Source organism: Anguilla rostrata, chromosome 11 (genome assembly GCF_018555375.3).
Source record: "Anguilla rostrata isolate EN2019 chromosome 11, ASM1855537v3, whole genome shotgun sequence".
Classification (NCBI taxonomy): domain Eukaryota; kingdom Metazoa; phylum Chordata; class Actinopteri; order Anguilliformes; family Anguillidae; genus Anguilla; species Anguilla rostrata.
Window position 1 is genome coordinate 20,461,870 of NC_057943.1, and position 24,785 is coordinate 20,486,654.

General features: G+C 42.7%; 1 protein-coding gene across 1 annotated transcript in view; it reads left to right on the top strand.

Moving 5' to 3' along the window:
• The first annotated feature begins 533 nt into the window (after positions 1-533).
• samd10b (sterile alpha motif domain containing 10b) overlaps positions 534-24,785 on the top strand; it is a 45,771-nt gene continuing 21,519 nt past the window's right edge. The window contains exons 1-2 of the mRNA XM_064298647.1: positions 534-778; positions 21,663-21,841. Coding sequence (XP_064154717.1) covers positions 562-778; positions 21,663-21,841 — 396 coding nt within the window. The 5' untranslated portion in view covers positions 534-561. The remainder of the gene's footprint in view (positions 779-21,662; positions 21,842-24,785) is intronic.

The window sequence follows — 24,785 nt, forward strand, 5'->3', positions numbered from 1 at the left end:
ACCGATTTGAACTTAAATTCAGCTTACTCCAGTTTTCCCTTGAAACAAGCTACCTGGATAAGCAGAGGCAGAAAGTCCAGGGGTCCAAAAGTAAAAGTCCTGCCTTTTTTCATGTGTTTTGTCCACCTGTATGAACTCATACAGTTGAGTTCACTATATTCGTTCTACCCCCTGGTTTAATAATTGTGCTAATTAGCAAATTAAAAAACAGTCTTTCTATTTTGTCTTGTCCTTCAAATTTGTCTTTCAGTCTTAAGTTCAATATGCCTGACAATATGGTTTATCTGTCACAGAATTTCTGCAGAATCGCAGGTACTCACAGCGTGCTAGGTGCGCCTTGCTTTGAATATTTAAACCGTGAATGCATTTCGCCTACCCACGTTTTCATTGGACAAATACAAAGATTTATTAACTATTAAATTCTATCTCGATTTTTTTGATTGTTCGAGCGCTTGTAAACTGACCATCTTTCACCGGTTCAGGCGGTCAGGTATTAAGGGGAGGAGTTAAATAGAAAGTGTTTCCGGTCAGTCGTATTATTTATTTATTTATTTATTTTTTATGAAAGTGAATGAACGCTGGGGAGTCAAGTCAGACGCAGGCAGTGCTTTGGCAGTCGGAGGTACGCGTCAACCTAGGCACAGCAGTCTCACCGGAGGACACACGAGAGCAAAACCGTCCACTTTCCAGTTGCCAGAAACCGAAAAGCATGGGAGGCTATTTCTAAACAAAACCACGGAGAGACAGCCTACACAGAGACCTACCATGGCCGTGGACGGTAAGAAAAGCATAATATTCTGTTTAACATTCACCGCGCAATTGCACTAAAATTGTCTTCATTGTAATAATTTCTTTAAAAAAGAAATTTTAAATCTGTGAAGTTCCACGTGATGTTCGGCTGTACGCATACAAAGCATGACCACAAAGAGGCTCGTGTAGGCATAAAAAACAAGAGAAATGATTATGAGGAGATATAATCTTCTGTTGTCATTCATGTGTGACTTATATTAAAATACAAATGTCAAATTTTAAGAAAACAGTAGTTTTGGGGAAAATGTTGTAGGCATAGCCTTTTTGTGAAAGTTAGAAAGTCTTTTGCTTTTAATTTTGTTTTATCTAGCTTCATTATATTAGCTCAATTAGCGAGCTACAAGGCAGCCTATATACGATATAGAAGTTCTTATAAGAATCGTATTTTTCCCGATTTTAACTACAGCCCGCCAGCATTCGGCTATATGATGAACACTGTTGTATCACACACCACTCGCAACTGAGAAAAGAATAATATTACGAATATTCATTCAATAATAACAGAAAGGACATAGTTTTATGACTCAAAAGTCTACTTAAACAACACCCTGGAAGTTAAATAATTGATTTTACATTTTGTTTTCTGTTTGAAGAACATGTCTAGGCTTCCTTTGGAGGGGCTACTAAACACGCTAAACTGATTTTGAGATCGTAATCCGAGATACAACGCACGGACATTGCTCACACCTAGCCTAACCGATGCAACAGAGGTTGGCATTGTTCGTGTGCCCTCTCAGGTAGTGCAAGTTCACTTATTCGTTTACATGTGACAGTCCGGCATACCTTCCGGGTGACTAATTCAAGAATAGCCTATACAGCCTGCACACGCTCTGATTTTGTGATTGATTTAGTAAACGCATTCAGCTCACTGAACGTCGGACGGTTGGAACGGAGGGGAGTGCATTGGTTAGACTTGGTGCTGAAATGGATAGCAACGTAGTTCTAAATTCAGTCTGCGTCCACGATCATCGTTTTGGATAACGTGTGATAGTCGTTTGTTTCTGATTTTAAAATGTTTTCCTCTTGTTCGAAAAACTCACTTCGTGACATAGGCTACATTTACCCAACACTAAACGTAGCGTAATATAGGCTACCAATTTGTATTTGATGTTGCAAAAACATAGACTATCTATCGAAAAGACCCGGGGAAAAGAACCGTGCAGAACGTGGATGTGTAAATCTTTTGTTGGTTTAGCAAAAGCAGGGAACAATAAAAATTCAATGTAAAAAAAAAACAAAAAAACGCGAGGAAACAGTGTTGGTACATTACTAATGTATGATTAAGGAGGGGTGGAGAGACTTGAGAAACTGTATGGTGAAACGCTGGAGACATTGGATGGTTTGTGTTATTTTCTCAGCAGTTTATTTACGCTAACATCTCCCAGATGTGTGAGCAATTAAACAAAACATTTTCATAATCTTCATTGACGGATTTGATCAAAGATATGCAGACTAAAAGTTTGTCGGTCCAGGGATTTTTGTATACTTTCGGGTGCACAGCAGCATCAAGGTAACATAGCATCGTTCATAATGAATTAATCTACTGTTTATCCATTATCCATTTATCCATTACTAATTAATATAGACCACAGAGCTGTTGCATTACCCTGAGACTGTGATATTGTAACATTCATTAAAAATGTATCTTCCACTAGAGAAACTCTGAGGTCATTACCAATAAACTTAATAAATGTAAATGGATAAATGTAATTTGCATATTCCCGAATGTATGTTTTGTTGCTTATTTTATTTGATGTCCTATGTGTTCTGTGTGTAGATCTCTATATTTGAGTCTCAGTGCTCAAACAAACAGTAAGGCAGAATATAAAACATAAATACTATCATCTTTTCTTTTGCTCCTGCTTATTTATTAATATATTAATTTATGTATTTATATAGTTCGTTATATCCTTAACGCATCAGCAATTGCCATCAAAACTGACTCCAACACCAGCACAGTACTGTTTAAGCCAACCCCCCACCCCCCACCCCACCCCCACCCTAAACACACTCAAACACACACATACACATGCATACAAGAGATAGTTAATGGTTTCTTTCTGTGATGTAGGAGCAGAGGAGAGGCACACAGAACTCATGGAGGGGGTACCCAATCCAAACACCTCTAACATCCTCTTAGACTCTGTTATCCTGATCGACAGAGAAGCTGAGATGTCACGTCTGATTGCTTATCAGATGAACAGGCACAGCCTACATGCTGTGGGACTCTCATGCTAATTCACTTCTCTGTTTTTACTGCCATTACCCTGATCAGAAATCTCTGACTATCACCCTTTAAACCACATGCTGGCCACATACATTTGTTTGCTTTTTACATTTGTCTGCCACGTTCAATTCTATATCCTTTAGAACAGGCCCATAAAAAAACATATTTTCTTTCCAAGCACAATTTTTTTTTGTCTCTGCTTGTGGTTGATTTTACTTGCCTTTTCCCTGATGCCTGCGGCACACTTTATGGTCCATTTGGTGACCCTCCTAAAAGGCCCCTTAGAAAGACTAGAAGGAAATATTTTAGTGGTTCCTGAGCCATGGGGTGCCAGTGTTGTTAGGATGGTGTGTGTGTGTGAGAGAGAGAGAGACAGAGAGAGAGTTGAGTGTTTGGTCTCCTGACTGAGAAGGAGTTTGGCCTCCTCTGTGCTTTCCCAGCTGTGTCACCTCAGGCTACTCACACGGTAGGGTCCTCTCACCCTCCAGCCAGCATCATTACTCTGTGCTACACAATGGCTTCTGATCTCACTTTAAGGGGATTTCTAGCCCCCCCCCCCCCCCCCTCCCCCCGCCCCACGGGTATTTGTCATAGCAGGCTACAAACCATGGCCTCAATTCATATCCCGTTGTTGTACAGGATATCCAGTCTGGCTCATCCTCTTATCCCATCACACTGATTCAGACAGCAGCTGGACAGGAGAGGTTATGAGTTCCCTGTTGATCATGGACACAGCAAGGAAACCAGAGGAAGGGGAGACACGACAGCAGTGTATTTTCTCTAAGATGTGCCTGGAGCTCAGAGCATCGCTGGAGACGGCACTAGTGTTTTGCCAGTCCATGGCATTTCCCCCATTTCACTCCAAATATCTTTAACAATACTCACTCCCTACTTGGGGTCCTAGAATTTTCATGGGAAAAAATGAAGAAAATGAGTTTCTCCTTGTGCTATTTGCAGAAGGTGAATTACAGAAGGAACATGAAATGAGGCAGAGCTTATAAAATAAGAAGACATGTCTTGGATTAATAACTTGAACATATGTACTGGTAATTAAATGGCGCAGGCAGTGGTAATAAATCATTTCCTACGTATGTTTTTGTTCTGCATTATTTGCAAAGTCAAGTAAATTTGCTCATGAGAATAAAGGCAAGTTTAGACCATGCTTTCCAGGGGAACGTCGGCATCTTTGTAGAAATGGAAATGAATGGCAATGTTAAGATAATGGATGTATTGTTTAAACTCTATCATATACCACTGTCCAATGGCACTATGAAGTCTGACACCTCCAGCCCATATGCTATTGGAGCAGGGTCTGGTTAGTAGTCTCAGTTAGTAGTTATCATCTGGTTCTGAGGGGCACCCTGTATTTTACACCACACAGGCTGTGCGTCAGATAAATGTTCACCTATCTTCCCCAGAGCCTTTAAGTGCATTGATTAATTGTGAGGGGGAGAAATCTTCTGCTGCAAATTGACAGTTGTCCCAGGTTGCCGCGTGCGGCATTTCCGTGGCAGTGTTAGTGGCTGAGTGACAGCTGATTTAACCAATGTGGGCAGTGTTTGGGTAAGGCATTAGCTTTGCTGGGATTTAAATAATTGTTTGAGGGAACACTCTTGGCCCATCAGCCCCCAGCTTCCACTGTGTTTCTCTCCTTCGGACTCTTTTCTTCGTGGAGCACAGTATCCTCTGTTGTTCCACCTCGATGGTCTCATTCAGGGTCCGAGACACCCTCCGCCACACTTCTCCCCCATTAAAGAATGCAAGGGGCCGTGTCCAATATCTCCTCTTTAATTAGCTTTTTGCTCTAAGTAAAAGGGAGGAAATATTAAATGGAGAAATTGCTGAAAGGGTGATACTAATTAGACATCATTTTAAAGCGTTTTACCACTACCCCCCCCCCCCCCATCTCACCACTGACCAAATGGATGCCAGTTGCTTGAAGCCAGTAAGAAAGCTGTTTCCCACTTTTTTCTCCTTCAAAGAGAGCCAAAGCAGTGCGGCATGACATAGTCATTTAATTCAAAGCCCTGGAACATGAAATGTGATTGCCATGGTGTATTAAGTGAATAGGGTCTGTTTTTCGCTTACAATCATCACCATATATATATATATATATATATATGATTGTAAGAGAAAAGTGAGAAAGATCTGCGAGTGTATGTGGACAGAGGGAGTGGGAAAGGGGGCTTTCTATGTGAGTGTGTGTGTGTGTGTGTGCGCATACATTCGCTTGTGCACATGGACAGATTAGGTCATAGATTCTCATTCACATTGACAAGTTCTTAATATACCCCATCCACGCATAAAAAGACGGAAACAGCAGAATGGGATTAATGGGAGCTGTTTTTTTTACAGGGCAATAGGGAATGAACTACTACCAGCACAGAAACCCATCAGTCTCTGATAGCTTTAAACCCATCCACAGTCTACTTCATGTCCTATTACCTAAAGAGTCAGTTCCAATTATGGAAGATGTGAGCCTTTTTTGGACGTGTGGCTCTGGCTCAAAATAAATAAATAATCAAATGAATTCATTACTAAGTTAATAACCAGGGACCAGCGTTGGAATGACGTCTCATCTTAATCTATATAATTGCATTCCTCGTTAACAAACACCCACCCACCCCTTGAATCCATCCCTGCTGTAGATTTTTCTGATCATTAATGTTCAGAATGCGGAGAACACACTTTAAAAAAGGCCTCACATTCATTGGTTCACTGTCCTGTGCTAGCTTTGGTTCATGGTTCATGGTTCTGTTTGCTGCCTGTTTCTGAGGAGAGAGACATGGGAAAAACAGGAGAGAGAGAAACAGATGCTGTGATTGCTCATTAGCCTTTTCTATTCAGGGCTTAGAGGGAGGAGGCAAAGATGCAGACAGCAATCAGAGCTTTTGCTGTGTGCAGCATTTGCCCAACTCTTTCTCCTCCTTTAACTGGTGAAATCAGGGATGCTGCTGCTGAATGGAGTAGTGAACTGGCAGCCTTTTATTTGGCAACCCTTACATTATTGTTTGTGTGCGCTTGTGTGTGAGAGAGAGATTGGAGAGAGAGAGAGAAGGGAGAGACAGTTCATCCCTAGTGGTTTTTTATTTATTTATTTGGATATACAACTATATACAATACTTGATAGATTTCTAGGCATGGACAGAGTGTAATTCAGTCCATTATTTCACACTACTGGTTCTACTAGGCACTCACCCACCCCCGCTTCCCCTTCCAATGATAGTGACTTACTCACTCGCTCACTAACTCACGCTCATGTGCATGAACCTTAATAACTGAAATACACAGAATTTCTTTCTGGCTGCCTAAAACTGCCTCAACAGCACAAAAGGGGCACATGAAGTGTCAGTAGACAGTATGTGGGGGGGTAGAGCTCACACACATCAGGACTGCGTGCTTTCTGTCGATGATGCGTAAATGCACCATGAAAGGGAGCATATTGCAACAGTTTCAAACTGCCAACCCTTTAAGATCCACTTCCTGAAGAATCCTCACTGCATCTGTGGAGCTTCCCCCTGAAGCTCAGCTCTGGCATTACATTGGCATCAGTTCAGGATTCTCATATCTGCACAGAAACGTAAAATTCCCTTTGGGTGTCTGAGCTAGGATGCATTTTAAAAGTCTACATTTCATAAAGGATCCATTTATTCGGGTGGGTATTTGCTAATATTTGGGGTCAGAGTAATAGTTTGCTGAAGCATTGAAGTTGCAGTTCAGTATGGAAAATGAGTTTATTCCCTCAAATCCGGAAGCTTTCTCTTTGGTTCTTAGGTGGGTTTTGACATATGAACAACCACTGATATTCTCATCTTTTCCTAATTTAACCATTTACAGTAGATAGATAGATAGGTAGAGAGATAGATTTTTCACAATCGGTGCCAAAAATGAGAACATATTGATTCATACACTAAGAGCAAACATTGACATCCACATTGACATAACAACACAACAACATAGCAGGACATTTAGTTGATTGAGTTGAGATATTGAACTGAGGGAAAGCCTAAATCACAGTGGCAGATGAGAGTTGTTAAATTTCTGTATTGCAGAGGGTAAGCAAACAGTCAGCAATAAAAACAAGGGCAAACAAAGGATCCTGTTTTCAGATTAATCCACGTGTCCCTCAGATGGTATGTGAGAGGTGCTGGGCACTATGGGATATCTGTGCCCGCTTGACCTGATTTCATTGAAACTCACCGTAGAATGGTACCTTGTCCTTGGATTAGGAGGGATTTGCACTAGAGAAAATTAGAGCTTTTCGGCCTTATAATGTGTGGATCTATAATGTGCCAAATGAACGTTTGGGCCAGTCTGAAATTCTGCCTGCTTCAACTCTCAAAGCAATGAAGCTGAGAGAGTCTACAAACGGTCTGTATATGTGGGTGTTCCCTGGTGTCCTGGTTAAATTCCCAACCTGGCTCTCTCAACCTCCCGTATAATCATCCCCTGATTTAACTGGCTAAAACAATTGTTCTCTCCCTCTCATTACATTACATTACTGGCATTTAGCAGATGCTCTTATCCAGAGCGACTTACACAACCATTTTTTTTACATAGCATTTACATTGCATCCATTTATACAGCTGGTGCTTAAAGGCAGTACAGGTTAATACCTTGCTCAGGGGTACAACAGCAGTGTCCTAACCAGGAATAAAACCTGTGACGTTTAAGTTACGAGCCCAGTTCCATACCCACTATGCTACACTGCTGCCTCTCCTCCTCAGCTGGTGTGTGGTGTGCATTCTTGTGCAAATGGCTGCCGTGCATCACCCAGGTGGGCGCTACACATTGGTGGTGGTTGAGACGAGTGTCCTTCTCATCACTGTTAAAAGCACATGGGTGCCATAAAAGCGCTGTATAAATGCAAGGAAATGTTATTCATTATTATTAATTACATGTAAATTGGGGATGGGGTGTTATTCCCATGGAGAAGGCATTTAAGAGCACATTTATCTATGTTGCATAAACAGTTTTGGTTTGAGCTTTTGTTATGTGTGTATGTAGCGTGTCTGTGTGTCTGTGTGTGTGTGCATGTATCTGGCAGAATGCCACCAATTCAGAATGATGATTGAGAGCTGAGGAACCTAAATAAAGAAATGCTGTAATTAGACAAAGACAAATGAAGAGCTTTCTTTAAATGCGCCCTCAGTGTAGAATTGAGATCTAAGGGTGATGGCCCAACACTAATGAATAGGATAGAACCACCAATTTGTCCTCTTGTATTCCAGTATTATCATTAACATGTTAATTTTGCACCATATGTAATCACTGCACGTGTGTGGGATTTTTTACATGGAATTGTATTACAAAAAAAAAAAAAACAAATCTTGATTTGATAAAATAAATATTCAAGGTAGTATGTTAGCGGTTAATTATGGCTTGCTCTCTGATGTTCTAATTAGCTTTATTTACCAAAAGCAAGAAAAAAATCAATAATATCAGCCCTGTACAAATTTCTCTTCCTTTATGTGTTTACTTAATTAATTAAAAGTACCTTCCCAGGAGTATACTTGAGAAACAAGGGTCTGAAGCCGTAGGCAAAGGATGATGATTTTACAATCTTCTTCCCTCTATTTAATCTATAGATCATCGAACCTTCTTCTTTGATCCTGCTAAGCACAACGTGTCCACTTTTTAAATGACTCTTCAGGACTTAGACTGGCTTAGCAGGATAAGACTGAAGCTCTTCACTTGTTTGTCAGCATGGGGAGATACTGACATGAAGACACAGCTCTTGAATACCACCAGTGCCTAACTAATGCCAGCAACATGCGTTGTGAGTGGGGGATGGGGAAGGTTAATCTGAGACTATCAAAGTAATATTCATCTTCTGGAATTACAAAAACCACACACTGTAAGTGGTAATTTGCTTTAATAGGAGGGAATAAACAAAAATAAATAACTATACTATAAAGAATACAGTTTATTGACTGTTCCTTGTAAATGTCTAAAATTGACTAAAATTGTAGCACATCATTTAACAACTTTTGATGGGGCCCTTTAACAACATCATTGGTGACCTTCAGCCAGGTCATGTTTCATTCACGTTTGCCGTTCGGTTGTCTTCTGTCATCCTTGGTGACTATCTACAAATCAGAAAGTTTAATTAATTTGTGGATAATTGACAATGGAGTGACTGTAAAATAAATGACACCTGTGTCCAATGAACTGAAGTGAGAACTAGGAGATGACCCCATTTGGTTGCACTCTGTCACCACTGTGAAATGTAATTACAGCAACCACGCAGATGATCACAAAAGGACCCCATTTGCTGTTAGCAAGGGCCAGTACACAGTGACACAAAGCATGATGGGAGAGACTGTGAGGAGGAAGAGCCTTACTGCAAATTTCTGGCATGCAGGAGAGACCGCATTACTACTGAACTGTAGCCAGGCACTCAGATTTACTGTTCTTCTCAAAGGTGCTGAGACATACTCATGCACATATTATTCTTTGGCTTAAAGGACATTGAGAAAATTGTGCAGTAAGCAGGAAGTCCTGCAGTGTGCACTTACAGTTAAAATACTGTACCACTGAAACAACAGGTAGAATAATTATGGAGAAGAATGCTCTTACCCAGAGCAGCTTACACAGCTAACTTTCATCTTACATACAGTCCATTTATACAGCTAAATATTTACTGAAATAATTCAGGCTAAGTATCTTGCTCAAGGCTATACCAGCAGTGCCCCATCTGGGAATGTAACCTACAAAATTGGAGTTAGCTAAATATCATGCTCCACTGTCATGCTAGTCTCCCATGTTGCACATAACAGTAATAGGTTATGGGATGTACTATTAAACCCCCATCTCTGTGTGCATGGCTATATCCATGTTCCTTTCTGCAGGCGAGCTTGTCCGATGTGGTCTGTATGAATGCAAGTTTGGCATGCTGTGTGTGCACGTGTGTGTGTGTGTGAGAGAGAGAGAGAGAGAGAGAGAGAGGGTACATTCCCTTGCATTTGAGAAATATGCACTACAATTGGTACAACAGGCCAAATTATTTTGTGAACAGACAACTTGTACCTGGTACGTAAGAATGTCTGATATCAAGAAAAGCCTGAGGTGCTCACACAAAAGGCTGACTAGGGCATTGTGGGAACGGGAGGTTACAGTTGGAGAGTAGTGATGTAGTTGAAAAGACTAGTGTAGGATACAAAAGCAATTTATGTGCCCTTTTCTCAGCATTGCAATAGATTAAAATGAGGTTCATGTTCCATTGGGGAGGAGGGGCCTACTGAAGGGGCAGACAGACTGGCTTCAGAGCAGAATGGAATGAGACAGACCTAGCTGGAAGCATTAAGCCCATACGGAGATCGCCAGGGGCGTTGCAGGAATACCAAGTCACATCTTTGATTTCCTTCCTTTCATTTTTAAATGGTTGGTGCCTGGCCATTACCTGAGAGTGTACGGGCGCCGGTGCCAACAAATTGTGGCTGTAATTGGCTGAGCTGTCGGATGGGACATCGTAGAGCAAACAGAGCACGCGCTACGCTGATGTCGCTACAATTAAGCTGGCGAAAAAGGGAAGGGGTGGGAAGCTATGCAACAAAACTCAGAGACAGGGTAGGAAAACTGCTCTGAACAGAGGGAGGTTAGCGTGAATTCGCTTGACTGCTCAGCAGCAGAGAGATGAAGGCTGAATAGGCATGCAGACAGCAGGTGAATTTCCACAGATCCATTCTTTAATGAACAACATATTTTAGGCTCACCGAGTCATTCGTCGCATCTCACCCCCCATTTCCCTCAAATTGGAACAGCCTGGCATGTTTCTGAAAAGCTGTCACTTTAGCAGCACCCACAATGCATCGCTGGTGCAGGAAGAGCTAATGGGATAGCTGCAGAAGGGCCTGATTTCTCTGAAAAGGAGTCAAGGACATTAGCAGAGCTGACTGGGCAGACAAATTGAAGGTCAGATCATGAGAACCTCACCTGGCACTGGTGGTTGCCTATGCACAGAGCTGCACAGACCTGATTCTGGCCTTCTGGCCTCTGCCTCTAGTTACACTTGACTTGAGAATAGAAGCTGGCATGAAATAGGAACTTTTCATGCCTTTGGGTAAACTATGCCTATTTAATCAGGTGTGGCAAAGGACCATGGTTTCCTGGCATTGTTCTGTACCGAGAATTCCTCCCGCTACACAAGTGCTGTTGCCCCCCCCCCCCCGTTTTTGATCTCCTGGAAGATGCAAGTGTGGAGCACAGTGCATGAATGACTTGGCCCTGATTCTGACAGAGAGTAAAGAGGGAGTCTTGCTGCTAAGCTCTCTCTCGTGTTTGTTATTTGTGTTGGCTTCAGAGCATATGTTTCATGCCCCAGGCTCTGTTTTTATTCCCATTCAGTCCTGGGCATTGTCACCAGGTCTTGGCATCGGTTTGTTTGAGTTGGTTCATTTGTTGTTGTCGAGTACGCCGTGCATGCGCGTGAGCATGTGTGTGTGTGTGTGTGTGTGTTCAGTTTGAAGAGATTTGTCTGAGAGCTGTGATGCGACAGCACTGTCCCATTTGCCCTGCCCTGATGCGGCCTCCCCCTCCCCCTCCCCCTGTTTCCGTGCAGAGAGCTCTGGGTGAGCGCCTGAGTCACTCCAGTGACTTTCTGACTTTACCTCTGGATGCCGTCTCCTCCATCTGCCCCTGCCCTCCCCGCGGCTTTCAGCCGCCCAGGTCTGGGGTGCTAAGTTTGATCCTGATTCGCACCAAATGTTTGTAACTGGTCGCTTGCAGTCTGTGTAAACGCAGCTCACCATGCCAAAGTTGCGTTTTGGTGAGGACACAACGGCCTATTTTAGGGACATATTTTATTTGTGGCAGTTTGTATTTCATTGATCCCCTGAGCGTTGATCATGTCTCCGCTGGCGACGTGCGTTTTAGAATAGCTTGCGCCTTGCCAACGCTAGGACGCCAGCTCACACGTTTGCCAGCTCCGTCTGATTTATTATTTGGATTACGATCATTTGCTGCCAATGTATTCCCTGGGTGCCTCTCATTGAGAATAAATGAAACCGAAATAAATGGCCACATCTGTCTTTCCTCACAATCGGGTTTTGACAGATTGCCAGATGTGATAATAACCTCTCCGCTCCTTGGACAAAGGATGGGCCCAAGTGTGAAAGGGTGGGTTCTTAGATACGAACTGTTAAACTTTGCGAAGTGTCTGTTTGTAGATGCCTGTCCCCTTCAGTGGTCTCCTGGCGACCTGCTTTCTCACCCTGAACCCTCTCACCCTGAACCCTCCCCTCCGCTTGCTCCCCATGGGAAAGTCCGCTCTGGTTTGTGCCATAGCCCGGAGCGCTCAATAAACACTCAATAAAGCACCAGCAGAGAGTGCTGAATGATAGGCCAATCCGACTCTCTCTTGTTTTAGGCCAGGACACCATAGTAATATTTATTGATTGGCCAGGAGTGTGAAACACTTGATCCACTCCCCTCCCCTCCCCTCCCCGCGCATCGCCGGGGGGACCAAGTCCAGTGAGTGACAGGTCAATACGTGCTGTTAGAAACACATCAGTACGGTCATGGGCACATTCATCACGCCAATGCTGTCGCCATCTGACTGCTTTCCCGGGCCCCACAGATCAGGGATTATGCTGCTGATTATAGCAGAGCACGGTGCCCTGCCCCCTATCAGTAGTTAAGCTGAAAGTGAATGTCTGAGAAAGGGAGCAGAGCTCTGTGTTCTGCTCTTTTTCCTGATACGTCACGCAGGTTTCTAGATGCCCGCACAAGCTAACATTGTCCCTATCTCCAGGGGCGTAGGAGTGAGTTTGACATTGGGGGGGACACATTTGCTCCCAAGCTACTATTGCCGCCCACCGCCTAAATAAATATTATAGTTGGTGGAGAAGTTCAATGGCTCCACCAGAGCCAGCTATGCTATGGGTATTAAAGATAGACACACGCTAGCCTCATCCATTCTCACTTGCAAGACCTGGCTTTGTTGTTTCTTTATTGTTCTGTATGTATGTGAGATATCTCCTAAGCACTATTCGCACGGGACTAGTATTGCCTGGGGACCTCATGTGATTTAGAAATTACCCCCCCCCCACGTCTGTGTTTCGTGCGGCGCATTCGTGCGGCGCATTCGTGCTGCGCATTTTACTCGAATTTACTGACATTATCCCCCGGATATGATTGAAAATGTCAAGGCTCTGCTCTGCGTAACAGTAAAATATGACCCTAAGTCACCGAGACTATGGTTTGCACGGGACTAATATTATCACATGACCTCTGTGTTTGGCGAAATATGGTAGGTCATTTGCGGTGGAATTTATACTTTACAAATTATGGACATGGCAGATTCGCAAGTTCCTAGAGGTCCCCAGGTAATACTAGTGCCGTGCGAAGAGGGCTCTCGTTAGTAATAGGCCCAAGAAGGCACAAGAATGAAAGTATCATGTTTAATCAGCTTAATCAAACCGTGTTTAACCCTCTAGTATTGAAATGAGTGAATTAAATACATGACAAACATCCAGTTTTTAGACACATAACTAAATGTGTACATAATGTGTCTTACACGGTGTGTAGGGTGCAGATGAGGCATGCCAATTTAACAATGGCAGAAAGATATTCAGTTGGGCCAAGCATTCAGTTTGGCAAATATTCTCATATATTCTGTTGAAGATGGATCCATTTGGTGATGAATGTTTGGTCTGTTTCTTTGAATTATGCAGAAATGCGGCATGAGGTCGCCAGTCAGGAAACATGCCTCCCAAAATGCTTTCCATCCTCAGCTGAGCTGAATTTCACTGGAAGCATAAAAGTTGTCATTGTGCAACGCTGCTTTTTAATTGGGAGTCAGAAGGGGGAAGGGTCGGCGGCCATGCACTTTGGCTAGCTGCGCCTCTCCTTCTGCTTGTCTGTGGAATCGGAGTTGTTTGTGAGTGGGCGATGGGGAATTTGACTTTGAGGCGCACTCAGCCAATCTTAGAGGAGAGATCCCGACACATCGAGACACAGGCAGGAAACAACAGAAGTACAGCCGATGCAGTGTCAGTGAAGCCAGACTCCGGGCTTGATGGTGAGTCACTTTAATTGGTGCACATGCAGACTGTACTGTTAGAAATATCTCCCTCTCTCTCACTCTCTACGTTTTTTTTTTTTGTTTTTTTTTTGCTGCCCCCTATTGCTTGATTCAATTTGGAAAAAGCCCCAGATTGAGAACAGAAAAATGCTCATTTAGACTTGATGGATCATTGGAACAGCTTGCTGCATGGTTTTCCTGAAGCAGATGTTCCTAAATCCTCTCATAAAGAGAGGGAATTTTGTTGTGCCATGGTGAGCCCCCAAAGTACAATGGACTGTATTCTCTCAGACTGTCTGTGGTTAATGATCCAGGAATTGTAGCATATATCTCATTTAACTCTTTTATTTAATATTTAACTTTATTTTTTATTTAACTGGGAATTTAATCTGTAGTGATTGCATGATGTATTATGCCATTAACACCCATACATAATAAAAATTATATACAATATATGGTCCTTAAGTATTTGGACAGTGACACAGTTTTTGTTGTTTTGGCTCTGTACTCCACCAAATCGGATCTGAAATGAAACGGCGAATGTGAGGTTAAAGCGCTGACTGTCAGCTTTAATTTAATGGTATTTTCATCCATATCCAGTGATCCGTTACAACCTTTTCATACATCCCCCCCCTTGTTTTAGAGGAGCAGACATAATTGGACAATTAGGTTGTTTGTTTGTTGGCCAGCAGTGTATCTTTGCATCATCAGTTCATGCATAAGAAAGCTAACAGTAGGTCTAGAGTTCATTCAAGGTGTGGCATTTTGTCTCTCAACATGAGGACTAGATACATGTCAATGCCAACTAAGCAGGCCATCCTGAGCCTGAATTAGAATAAATCCATCAGAGATATAGCCAAAACGTTGTCAAAATCAACTGTTTAATACATTGTTGGAAAGCAAGAATGCTGTGGTGAGCTGAGCAGTAGCAAGCGACCTGGTAGACAATGGAAAACCTATGTAGTGTGGATGACCAAAGAATATTTTAAACTGAAGAAACACACAACATGTCTCCTGTGTCTCTGGCTGTGATACATTGAACCTGCACCGGTGTGCCTGAAGGCTTAGTAAAGCAAAAGCAGAGCAACGGGAAGTAGGGCTACTTGCACTCCATTCTCAAAGGATGGTGTGTCAGGCAACAGTGCAGTGACACCAGGGAAGGGTGCATAGGCGAACTCACCCTTGGTCAGAAACCCAATTGCGTGTTATGGAATACAGAAGGAAAATCAATAGCATGCGGCGCAGTGACATTGCAGCTCTGCATGGGGTCATCCCAGTCAGCAATATTCTTTCTGATGAGCTGAAAATACACCCCACTGGTAGACCAGAGCCACAGTTCCTCCATCTCTCCCCCCTGGAGAGGACACAGGAGGGTGGCCCACATAAATCCAGGAGGTAGACCTCACTGGGGTCACCAAGGCCAGTGACCGGCAGGTGCTGCATTGTTCCCAATTTTTTCCCAGAGCAAAACAAGGCATTGCAAGCTATACGCTATTTTTGATTTAACGTATTTAATTTATGTCACTGAGGAAGGAAATCCCTTTTTTTCTCAGGGAGCTTTGACATGACTGTGGTCCTATTACTGCGATTGCTGCTGCAGTATTTTTGCATGGAGAATGGGGAAGTGCAGTGTGGGAGGCCCTGGGGATTTAGAACTACTTTACTTCATAGGACCTCACTTCTTACCACCGCTCTGTCAAGATCAAATGATTTTATGCTTCATTCCTGAGGTTAGAAATAGGTCCCGTAGGATTCTCCACAGTAAACACATGGCCAGTGCGGATTGGACCCGTTGGCTCAGGGGCATGTTTCAGCGATAGGTAGACTTAGCTGCTATTATTCAGGGATGTTTTGCTCTATTTTTAGCTTTTCATATTTAATGTGTAACAGAAGCGTGAAATTAATGCAAGATAAAATTTCGGCCACCCTCAGCTCATGCAGCGAAGTGAAGTAGAGGCTTTGAAAAAAAAATGTGTGTCCGTGTACTAATGAAAGGCTTTGGAAAGATGGTGCTATGACCACCACCTTGTCTAATGGCAATGCATATTTTTTAGGATGGGGTCTTTGGCCAAGTTAGGGATTATAAAGGCAAAAATGTGAGCTATATTTGCTTCCTAAAGCTTGAATTTGAAGAATGGTAAAATCGAAATAAAAATAGTCTATTTCATTGTCTAATATTCTATTTTATATAAGGAATATATTATTTTAAAAACTGCTTCCTTAATGTACCATGAGGCTGTTTGTAATGACCTTCCTGAGACCTGTACATATCTGTAAATTTAATTTTCAAAAAATCCTGACGAAGCTAAGAGCTGGTCCAAGCCGATGGGGTAGGGATGAGAGAGGGGATTTAATAAACCTGAATACTTTAACTTCCAGCCCAGGTGCTTTGCTCTTGCCGTTCAGCTGTGTTCACCTCAAGGAAAGAGAGATAATCGAGTTTTGTGTTTGGCTTGTATTACATGTTGCACGCCCTATGACAAATTAAAGCTCCATATCAGTTATCAAAGGCAATCCCTCTCCGTATATATGACTGTGCTTTAAGGGAACATTGCAGACTCCCTCCATGTCATAAAAGCGCCTTTCTTTATTGGAAGTGGACAGTATTTAAAACAACACCAATTACACAAAGGTCAGCCGGAAGCATTGGCAATGGTCCAGGCTTATCTGTTATGTATATTGTGGGGGTAAATCACTGGCCTGAGTGACACTGTCCACACCATGTGTGCATAAACAATGATGTCAATGGCAATACAGATCGTTAATTTCAATTGGCTCTCATTAGGAAGATCTATTGGACGGGGAGGTTATTAGGTCTCACAGAAGCTGAGGGGTTCAAGTGTAAAATCCAATTAAAGTTTATAAATAGGGCATTAATTAATGTTTTACTTTTTTCTCACCTGAACCCAGTTCACACTGCTGTGCCTTTATGCTTAGTCAAGTGAAAATTAATATCAGAGAAGGAGTTTATAACAAAACTTAATTATATGGACATACAATAACTTGGGCTAAGTATGCAAATGGACAGAGAACTGTCAATGGACAGAGAATCCATTAAAACACCAGCTGGTAAAGGAAAGGCTTTTTTGTTATATTGAAATAAATGTTCATTAGAGCAATGGAAGCTTTAATTAAATTAGTGTGACTGTATGAGTATCTGAGTCTCTGGGATTAAGAGACGGACCCAAAATGAATTCACCCTCAAAAAGAACTTGGAGGTAATTATATAAAAATAGGCTTTAAAACAAATTGAACCAGTTAATCCATCTTTAAACACAGAAAAGCACTTCATGTGGAAGGGGACTGAGAGTGTTCTGTGGCTACGGTGTAAAATGTCCTCGGTGAGTGTTTGCCCTTCAATGATTGCCGATCGGACTGTGACATGTGAAGGCCTTTGCACAAAGCTCTTTCCAGTCTGTAAGCAAATCTTTTCTGTGAGGGGATTTTTTAAAAGCATGTTCACAGCAGAGCTCAGCTAAAAGACAATTTCAAAGGCCCCAGTTTCTCATGAATTTCTTGTAATAAAAAGGTTTCTTAAGTGTTGTTTCCTTGTACCCCTGTGTATGCTTGCATAGGCTTAAACATTTGTCTATATTAGTCAGGATAGGCAAAAGGAGGAGGCAATGGAAAGAGATTTGCTTGCATTGCGGCAGACTGAGATATTTTAGGGGCCAAGTTTGAAGCCAAATCTGAGATAAACAGAGGTGGGCTGTACACAAGGCCTGTATGCAAGACCCCAAGGGTTGCAGGTGCTAATCTGAGGTACTCCGACTGGCCCCAGGCTTATTGACAAGTCTGCTTCTGAAGAGAACCCCCACAACCCAGTACCCCCCCTCACACAGGCACACACACACACACACCTCAGGGTGATTGGCAGGCCTGTTGGCGAAGAGCATACTATTTGTTCTCTGCACACCTCACAGTGATTACAAGGCTTCTCTTTGATGGACAGAATGCTCTCCCCCCACCCACCTTATGGCTCAGTGACAGGAAAGCCAAGGCAGCATACATCAGTCTCTTCCTTCCCACTCCTGGATGATTGACAGGCCTGAGGGTGAAGATCATGTCAGTCCACCTGCTTTCCCTTTGCCCTCCTCCTGCTGAAAGACAGTAATGAGGCCAGGCCTCTGTGTCTTGTGCACAACCAACAGCTCAACCAAGGACAGTGCTTTGGAGGGGGGCGGGGGGGGGGTGCATCATTGTTCTCTGACAGTTTATTTTCTATTGTTCTTCATTTAATCGAAACAGACATTGATGTACAGAGACGTTTTCATTAGTCAGGTCTTTTTACAACAGCCGCAATCTTCTCTCTCTTTTCTTTTTGTAAGAGAACAATTTCAACAAAGGTGTTTGGTTTTTACCTCAACTCAGTTACAGTAGGAAATGTTCTTTACTAGTCTACTTTATGAATTCATGGCCACAGAATCTGTAGTACACTGTATAGAAATCGTGTCTCACTGTATTAGCTATTTTTGGATTTTTTTTAGCAAACGTGAATAATGTAATATTTATTATGGGCTGTACTTTCAACCCTCATGTCTAATATACATTGGTATCATCCTTTACCCTTCATTAAATGTTTTGCACTGGGTGAGGGCTTTCTATAGTAGTAATCACATTAGTGATGCCAGAAGTGCTTACATAAAAGAGCCCAGTGAGAGTGATCTTCTGGAAAAAATTAGAAGGGAAGCCCTTTTGAGCTTTTCAATTTAAGTCTAATGCTTCTTATAAGCTCGTCTTTAGGGTTATGTGTGAGTCTTTATCTCTGGATATGTATTCAGGAAAGTGGCTCGCACAAATGAATGGATTTGCGGAGTATTTTTAGTGTAAGAAAAGAGTTTGCAGAGAGCGGTGCCGAGATGCAGATGCGTGCCCTGCATTTTATTTTGTTCAGTGGTGTCTGCGGTGGAAGGCGTGAGGCAAACTGACAGCTGGTGTTGACGTGTGAACTGAACCATGCTTGAAATGCAGGTGAAGTCTCTGGTGGGGCAGACGGCAAACCTCGAAAAGGAGGAGAAAGTGGTCCCATTTCTTTCCTTTGTTCCTGATCTTATCCTTACCTATAGGGTAGTGATAGAGTATCAATTAGACTATCAAAAAATGAGTCAACCATTTATGTACAAATGTTATATATATTTTAATATGTCCGGTTAATGCTGTAGAACCAGGCAGCCTGCGGTTAAGAATGAATTCCTGACCATGCTAGTACTGACGAGGCGGGAAGTCACTGTTGATTATGGTGTGGCCCTGGGAACGAGAACTTTAGTTAACAGAGCTTTGTTTACCTCATATATGTAGGCAAAGAGTTAGTGGCCTTGTGTTACTCTTGATTCTGCTTGCTGACTGCTTGCACCAGTTGTGTACGGAGTGTAATTCTCCAGAGCACCGACTTCACAGTTCAGCTGGTGGATTGCAAGTACGTGCTTTGTAAGATAAGGGTGTTCCAATGGATAAGACTGGCCATTTCAAATTGAGAGAAATTCATAAAAGCAGAGCTGAAAAATACCAAAAAATCAAAACATTACATAAAATATGTAACAGTGTGTTTAATAAAGTGTGCTTTCCTATCTGCTTGTTTTTTTTTCTAGCTGCAATCTCAGTTAATGAGATTTGATTGAGTTGTACGCTGTTCTGGAATTCATGTCATGTAAGCAGCATCAGCACAGATTTTATAGTCTGACCAGATGGTCAGTTCTGCATCCATTGAAAGTTTTGTCTCCCTTCTGTTGATGCCGAAATATTCAAATTTTGATGCATCTTCTGAAAATTCATGAACAAAAGTTAGTACAGTTTCAGTGATCATGCAGAAACACCATAAACTCCAGAAGCTAAGAAAAGAGAGGATGTAAGAAATGGAGAAGCTGGGTAATTATTCTAATATAATATCTTTCTTAGCTCTTAGATGCTGGTTGTAGGGCTAGTTTTTTGAGGCATGTACACCTTCAGTTGCATGTACAATTCATACTGGATGGACAGTTATTTGCAAAGTTTGTGATTCCTCAGAGAGTCCTCTTTTTAAAAAGGCTTGCCCTTTAAAAAAACGCACAGTGTGAAAGGATAAAAAATCCTGCTGTCTCAGCTTTGAGTGCTGAGAAAGTTGTTGACACCTGTCTCTTCTTCTTTATTTCTTGCCAGCAAGAAGAGCGTTGCAACAGAACTGAGTTTGTTGACAATGCATTTAAATCCGAGTCACACTTGAGGAAAATGGAAACAGATGCAAGTGTATTTGGTTTCTGTTTTTCTCTACGCTTCTGTTGTGAGCACGTTTCACCTGGGCACAGGAGGAGTGTCAATTTCTGTTGGCTCTCCAACCCCCACCCATTCTGCTCCGGGTGGCATGGGGCTCTGATGGGGCCTCGGATAGGCCTGAGTGTGGAGCAGATTATCAGAGCCTCCCCTCATGGATTTTCCTCCTTTCTGATAGCGAGGGACTTGGGTCTTTGCCACAGAGGCTTAGAAACAACCTTATCTGTGGTGATGTCTGGGAAGCTGTCATTCAAATGATTGAGAACAGAGATGCCAAAGCACCAGTGCAGTGTAGCCCCCCTCCCTCCCAAATAATTTGGCGCTGCCCTCAATATGAAGGTGAGTGTGCGTTGCCCTCTGTTTATTCTGCAGGTTCCAGAGTGCATATGCATGTTGTGTCTCCTGCCTTTTTTTTTTTTCTTTTTTACAGCCAATGAGGATTCCTCAGGTTCAGACATTGTTCTTTTTTTTCTCAGGTTTATGTTTTATTCATTTTGCACTAATTATATTACTAATTCAAACGTTGATCTGAATTCGGAATGCAATATCCCTGGGGTTTGTTGAAGTGCTCAGTGTTCTGTGAGGATGTGATAGATCTGAAAGGGAGATTGTGTTGTTTGCTCCTTGTCCATAAAAATAATGGAGATTTGTGTGCATAGGAGCGTGGAGTTCACTCGGTCAATGTGCACGTGTCCGTGTGTGTATACATGTTTGTACATTTTGGGCATGCATGCTTGTATGTGTATCTGTGTGCATGTACACAAAATTGTGTGTATGTGTGTGCATTTGTGTGTGTGTGTGTGTATGTGTGAGCTTCTCTGCCCACCAGACCTGGCTCAAATACGTGTTTGATATTTGACGTATTTTAATGACAAGCATTTGAAAACAACAAACATTTATTGAATATTATTGGATGTTATTGAAAAATACATAGGGCTTGGCGTGCCGCGTGGGTGTGCCCAGCATTTGAATGTTGCCATTTTTGTGACTGGAGGTACAGAGCGCAAAGCTCAAAGCACGCGGTGCAGGTGAAAAATGGGCTGGATTATGCTGAATATATTATCAGTGGGTGTGTTGCAGCTGGATTCGTTCATAGCCATAAAAAGACCTCTTTTCATTCCCTTTATGAGCTGTGCGCTGCCAATTTCCATGGTCTGTCACTGCAATGGAAGACGAGATTAAGGACATGCTAATCAGAAGTTCCTCCCAAGATGTACTTTTGCAGAGGATGCAGAGTTGAGCTGTCACTTGAGTTCTAACAAATTCCTCCTGTCAGAATTAAAACAAAACATTGCCAGTGTGTCTGACCGGGATCCTCGGCTGTTCCCCACCCCTTTCTCTCTCTCTCTCTCCCAGCTGCGTCCAGTTTCAGTTTCTGTCGGACCGCCCTGGAGCACACGCTCTCTGCTGAGGAGCTCAGCTATGAGCTGCCCCGCACGGGCGGGAGCCTGACCTGGCATGACGGGCGGGGGCAGCAGACGGCCGGCGGAAGGACCGTGAAGCTGCTTCAGCAACCCGGGACCGAGGCCCTGCAGGTGGGCAGTTACCCGTCCCCTTCCACCCCTCTACCGTCTCTGTCCCACCTCTGTCATCTGCCTCTTTCCACCCCTCTCCCATCTCTGTCCCACCTCTGTCATCTGCCTCTCTCCACCCCTCTCCCGTCTCTGTCCCACCTCTGTCATCTGCCTCTCTCCACCCCTCTCCCGTCTCTGTCCCACCTCTGTCATCTGCCTCTTTCCACCCCTGTCCCAGCTCTGTCCCACCTCTGTCATCTGCCTCTTTCCACCACTCTCCCAGCTCTGTCCCACCTCTGTCGCCTGCCCTTTCCTGCTCCTCTTCCCAGTGGTGAACTTTCTTTTGGGTCATTGTTTTGTTCCTATTTTGAGAGCTAGCTTCACCTGGGCACATGAGGAATGTCACATGTGGTTGCCTCCCTTCCCCCTCCACAATACCACGCTCTGGGGACCACAGGGACATTTGCCTTCCTCTCTCACACTTCTTCCTCTGTATTTGTTTTCTTGCTTGTGAACGATGAGCCAGCTGCAATGTAGTCTACTAAAATGGCTTTTCCAATATGCTGTCTGGGATGGAGGCAAACACAGATCAGTAACCTGCTGTTCAAGAGCTAAAACAGCTGCAAGGACACCGAGTGGCACTTGAATCTGTTTAATGTTCCTTGTGTGGCTGAACAATATATAATTGCTCTCACTGGTTGTATAATTTTTATATCTCTGGCTAAATTGATCTTCTGAAGCCATAGTTGGTAAAATGGGTTGTGGTGAAGGCTTGCTCAGTGCTCACTGGGTGTTGCTAGATTTTTCAACTTGTGAGCATATGGCATTTGATGCTGAATGCATGTCACTGGAGAGAGCATACTGTGCTGTGTTAAAGGCACTTGCTGGAGAGGGAAGTCCAGTGTGTTCTGCACAGTTTTGAAGGTGGTGGTGTCATGTCCTAGATGGGATGGGATCAGATAAATTTCTCATGACTTTGTATCTTTACTTGTCTGCTGTCCTGACTTCAGCTTGCTCTTTAAAAATTCATGTGGTTGGCTTCTGAGGTCTTTCTATAAAAGCTCTATATGTGGCTAGTGTCTGCATGTCCTCCCAAACAAATTTATAGTGAATGTTGCCAGAGATTTCCCGTGTTCCATTTATTTTAACGGCTATGTGGAGATCATGGGCTGAGGAGAAACAAGTTCTGTAAACCTCTGAAGCTGCTCATAAGTATCGTTGAAAGGCAGAGCCCCCCAGTTCAGGCAAATAATCACACTCTTTTTCAGAGTCTGACATCATTTCTGGACCTCTGGCATGTTTCGGCTGTATAATCACTATTTGAATTGTGCTGCTGCTCAGTTCAAACTATCATAACTCTGTTTAGTGCAGCGACCTAAATATTTGAATGCAGCGCACAGCCAAGACACACGCCCTGTGCCTTTAAATAATGTATCAGAATTCCAGTGGCTGGGAACATTGTGGAAGAAGGAAGACATGCATTTCTGGCATGGTGACTTTTAATTATTTCTTCTGCATGTATTATCATTTTTGAGAAAATAACACATAATAAAATGTCTCTGTAGTTTCTTTTTCCAGATCAGTCCAGGGGACGTGTCTTTGTCATGAATTATTGAGCAGCCCAGTGGATGTGTATATTTCTTAATTCCTCTTGAAAATAGTTTTTTTCCATAGACTTCAGAAATAGGAACAAGTGTTCTCCAGAGTGTTTAAGCTCGATTAAATACCTTCCAGATTAGCACTTGGTTCACAGAAGCCAGGAAACAAGCCATGCCACAGCAAAGCTCTCTCTTATGCAAAACCAAACATTCCTGCAATGTCCTTAAACAGAATAACTTGTCTTTTTGTTCTCTAAAAGTACATGATCAGTGTGAGGAGCACTGTGTATTATTCATTAGTTTAAAGTTTTATAAAATGTACTACTCTCTCCTTCGACAGATGATTGGCAGCTCATTTCAAACTGCATATTTTAACATTCAAAAATAAATGTGATTTTATTGTGCTGTTGCACACATTAGTGCACCGTAAAGACCGAGAACCTAAATTACACTCATATAACACATTGCTATTAATAAATGTTAAAAGCCTTATTAGCACAGAATAATTAATCACATAAATATGAGATGTCTGCGGTTTTCCTTTTTTGGGTATTGTAATGATTTTTAGTCAATCCTTTTCTCAAATAAAATTGCTTTTTTTTCCCTCTTTCTGATAGTTATTACTTTGTTGCATTATAGCCTTTTGCATGAGCTGTTTCTTCGGTGTATCTGTTTTTTATGAAACACTAATTTGTTTTCCAAGCAGTGCTAACCCCATATGATTTTGTTTTCCATTCAGCAGAAGCCAGTTGTGTCGCAATGCACTTTGCCTGTAAATTAGGCCCAGCTGATTGCACTCACAAGTGTTGGTATCTCTGTCTCTGTACATCTGGTCGTGAGTGGCTCACGGTTTCCGCGGCAATGGGCTAGGTCCTGACATCACTCCAGCTGTAGCATAATCACGCTGAAAGCTCCAAATCAAATGAATGGGCAGATGAGCAGCAAAGTGGAACAGTCTGTCTCTTCTGCTGCTGGAGTTTGAAACGCCTTGCTTGCCACCTCAGAACGCCCTTCTGCATAAGCACAACTTAAAGCCCTGTCTGTTCGAGCCCAACTGTTGTGTACCTTAACGAGGCCCTGCAATTATACCTGCTATGTATGGCTGTGCCTCTGGCAACATGTGAAATGTGCGATAATAGCATTCTAATTTTTATTCAGAAGAGAATGCATCAGAAATCCTTTGACTTTCATTAAGGACAGAAGGTCTGAGATTGGTAAGCATCAGATAATACCTCTGAGTCATCTTTGTATTGCTGTGCATAAAGCCTTCATATGCACTGCGTAAGAATTCATACTGGCATGCATAATTATTGATGGCTATTTAATGCAATTAACATAAAAATATCATAGACGTTGTTGTGTTATTT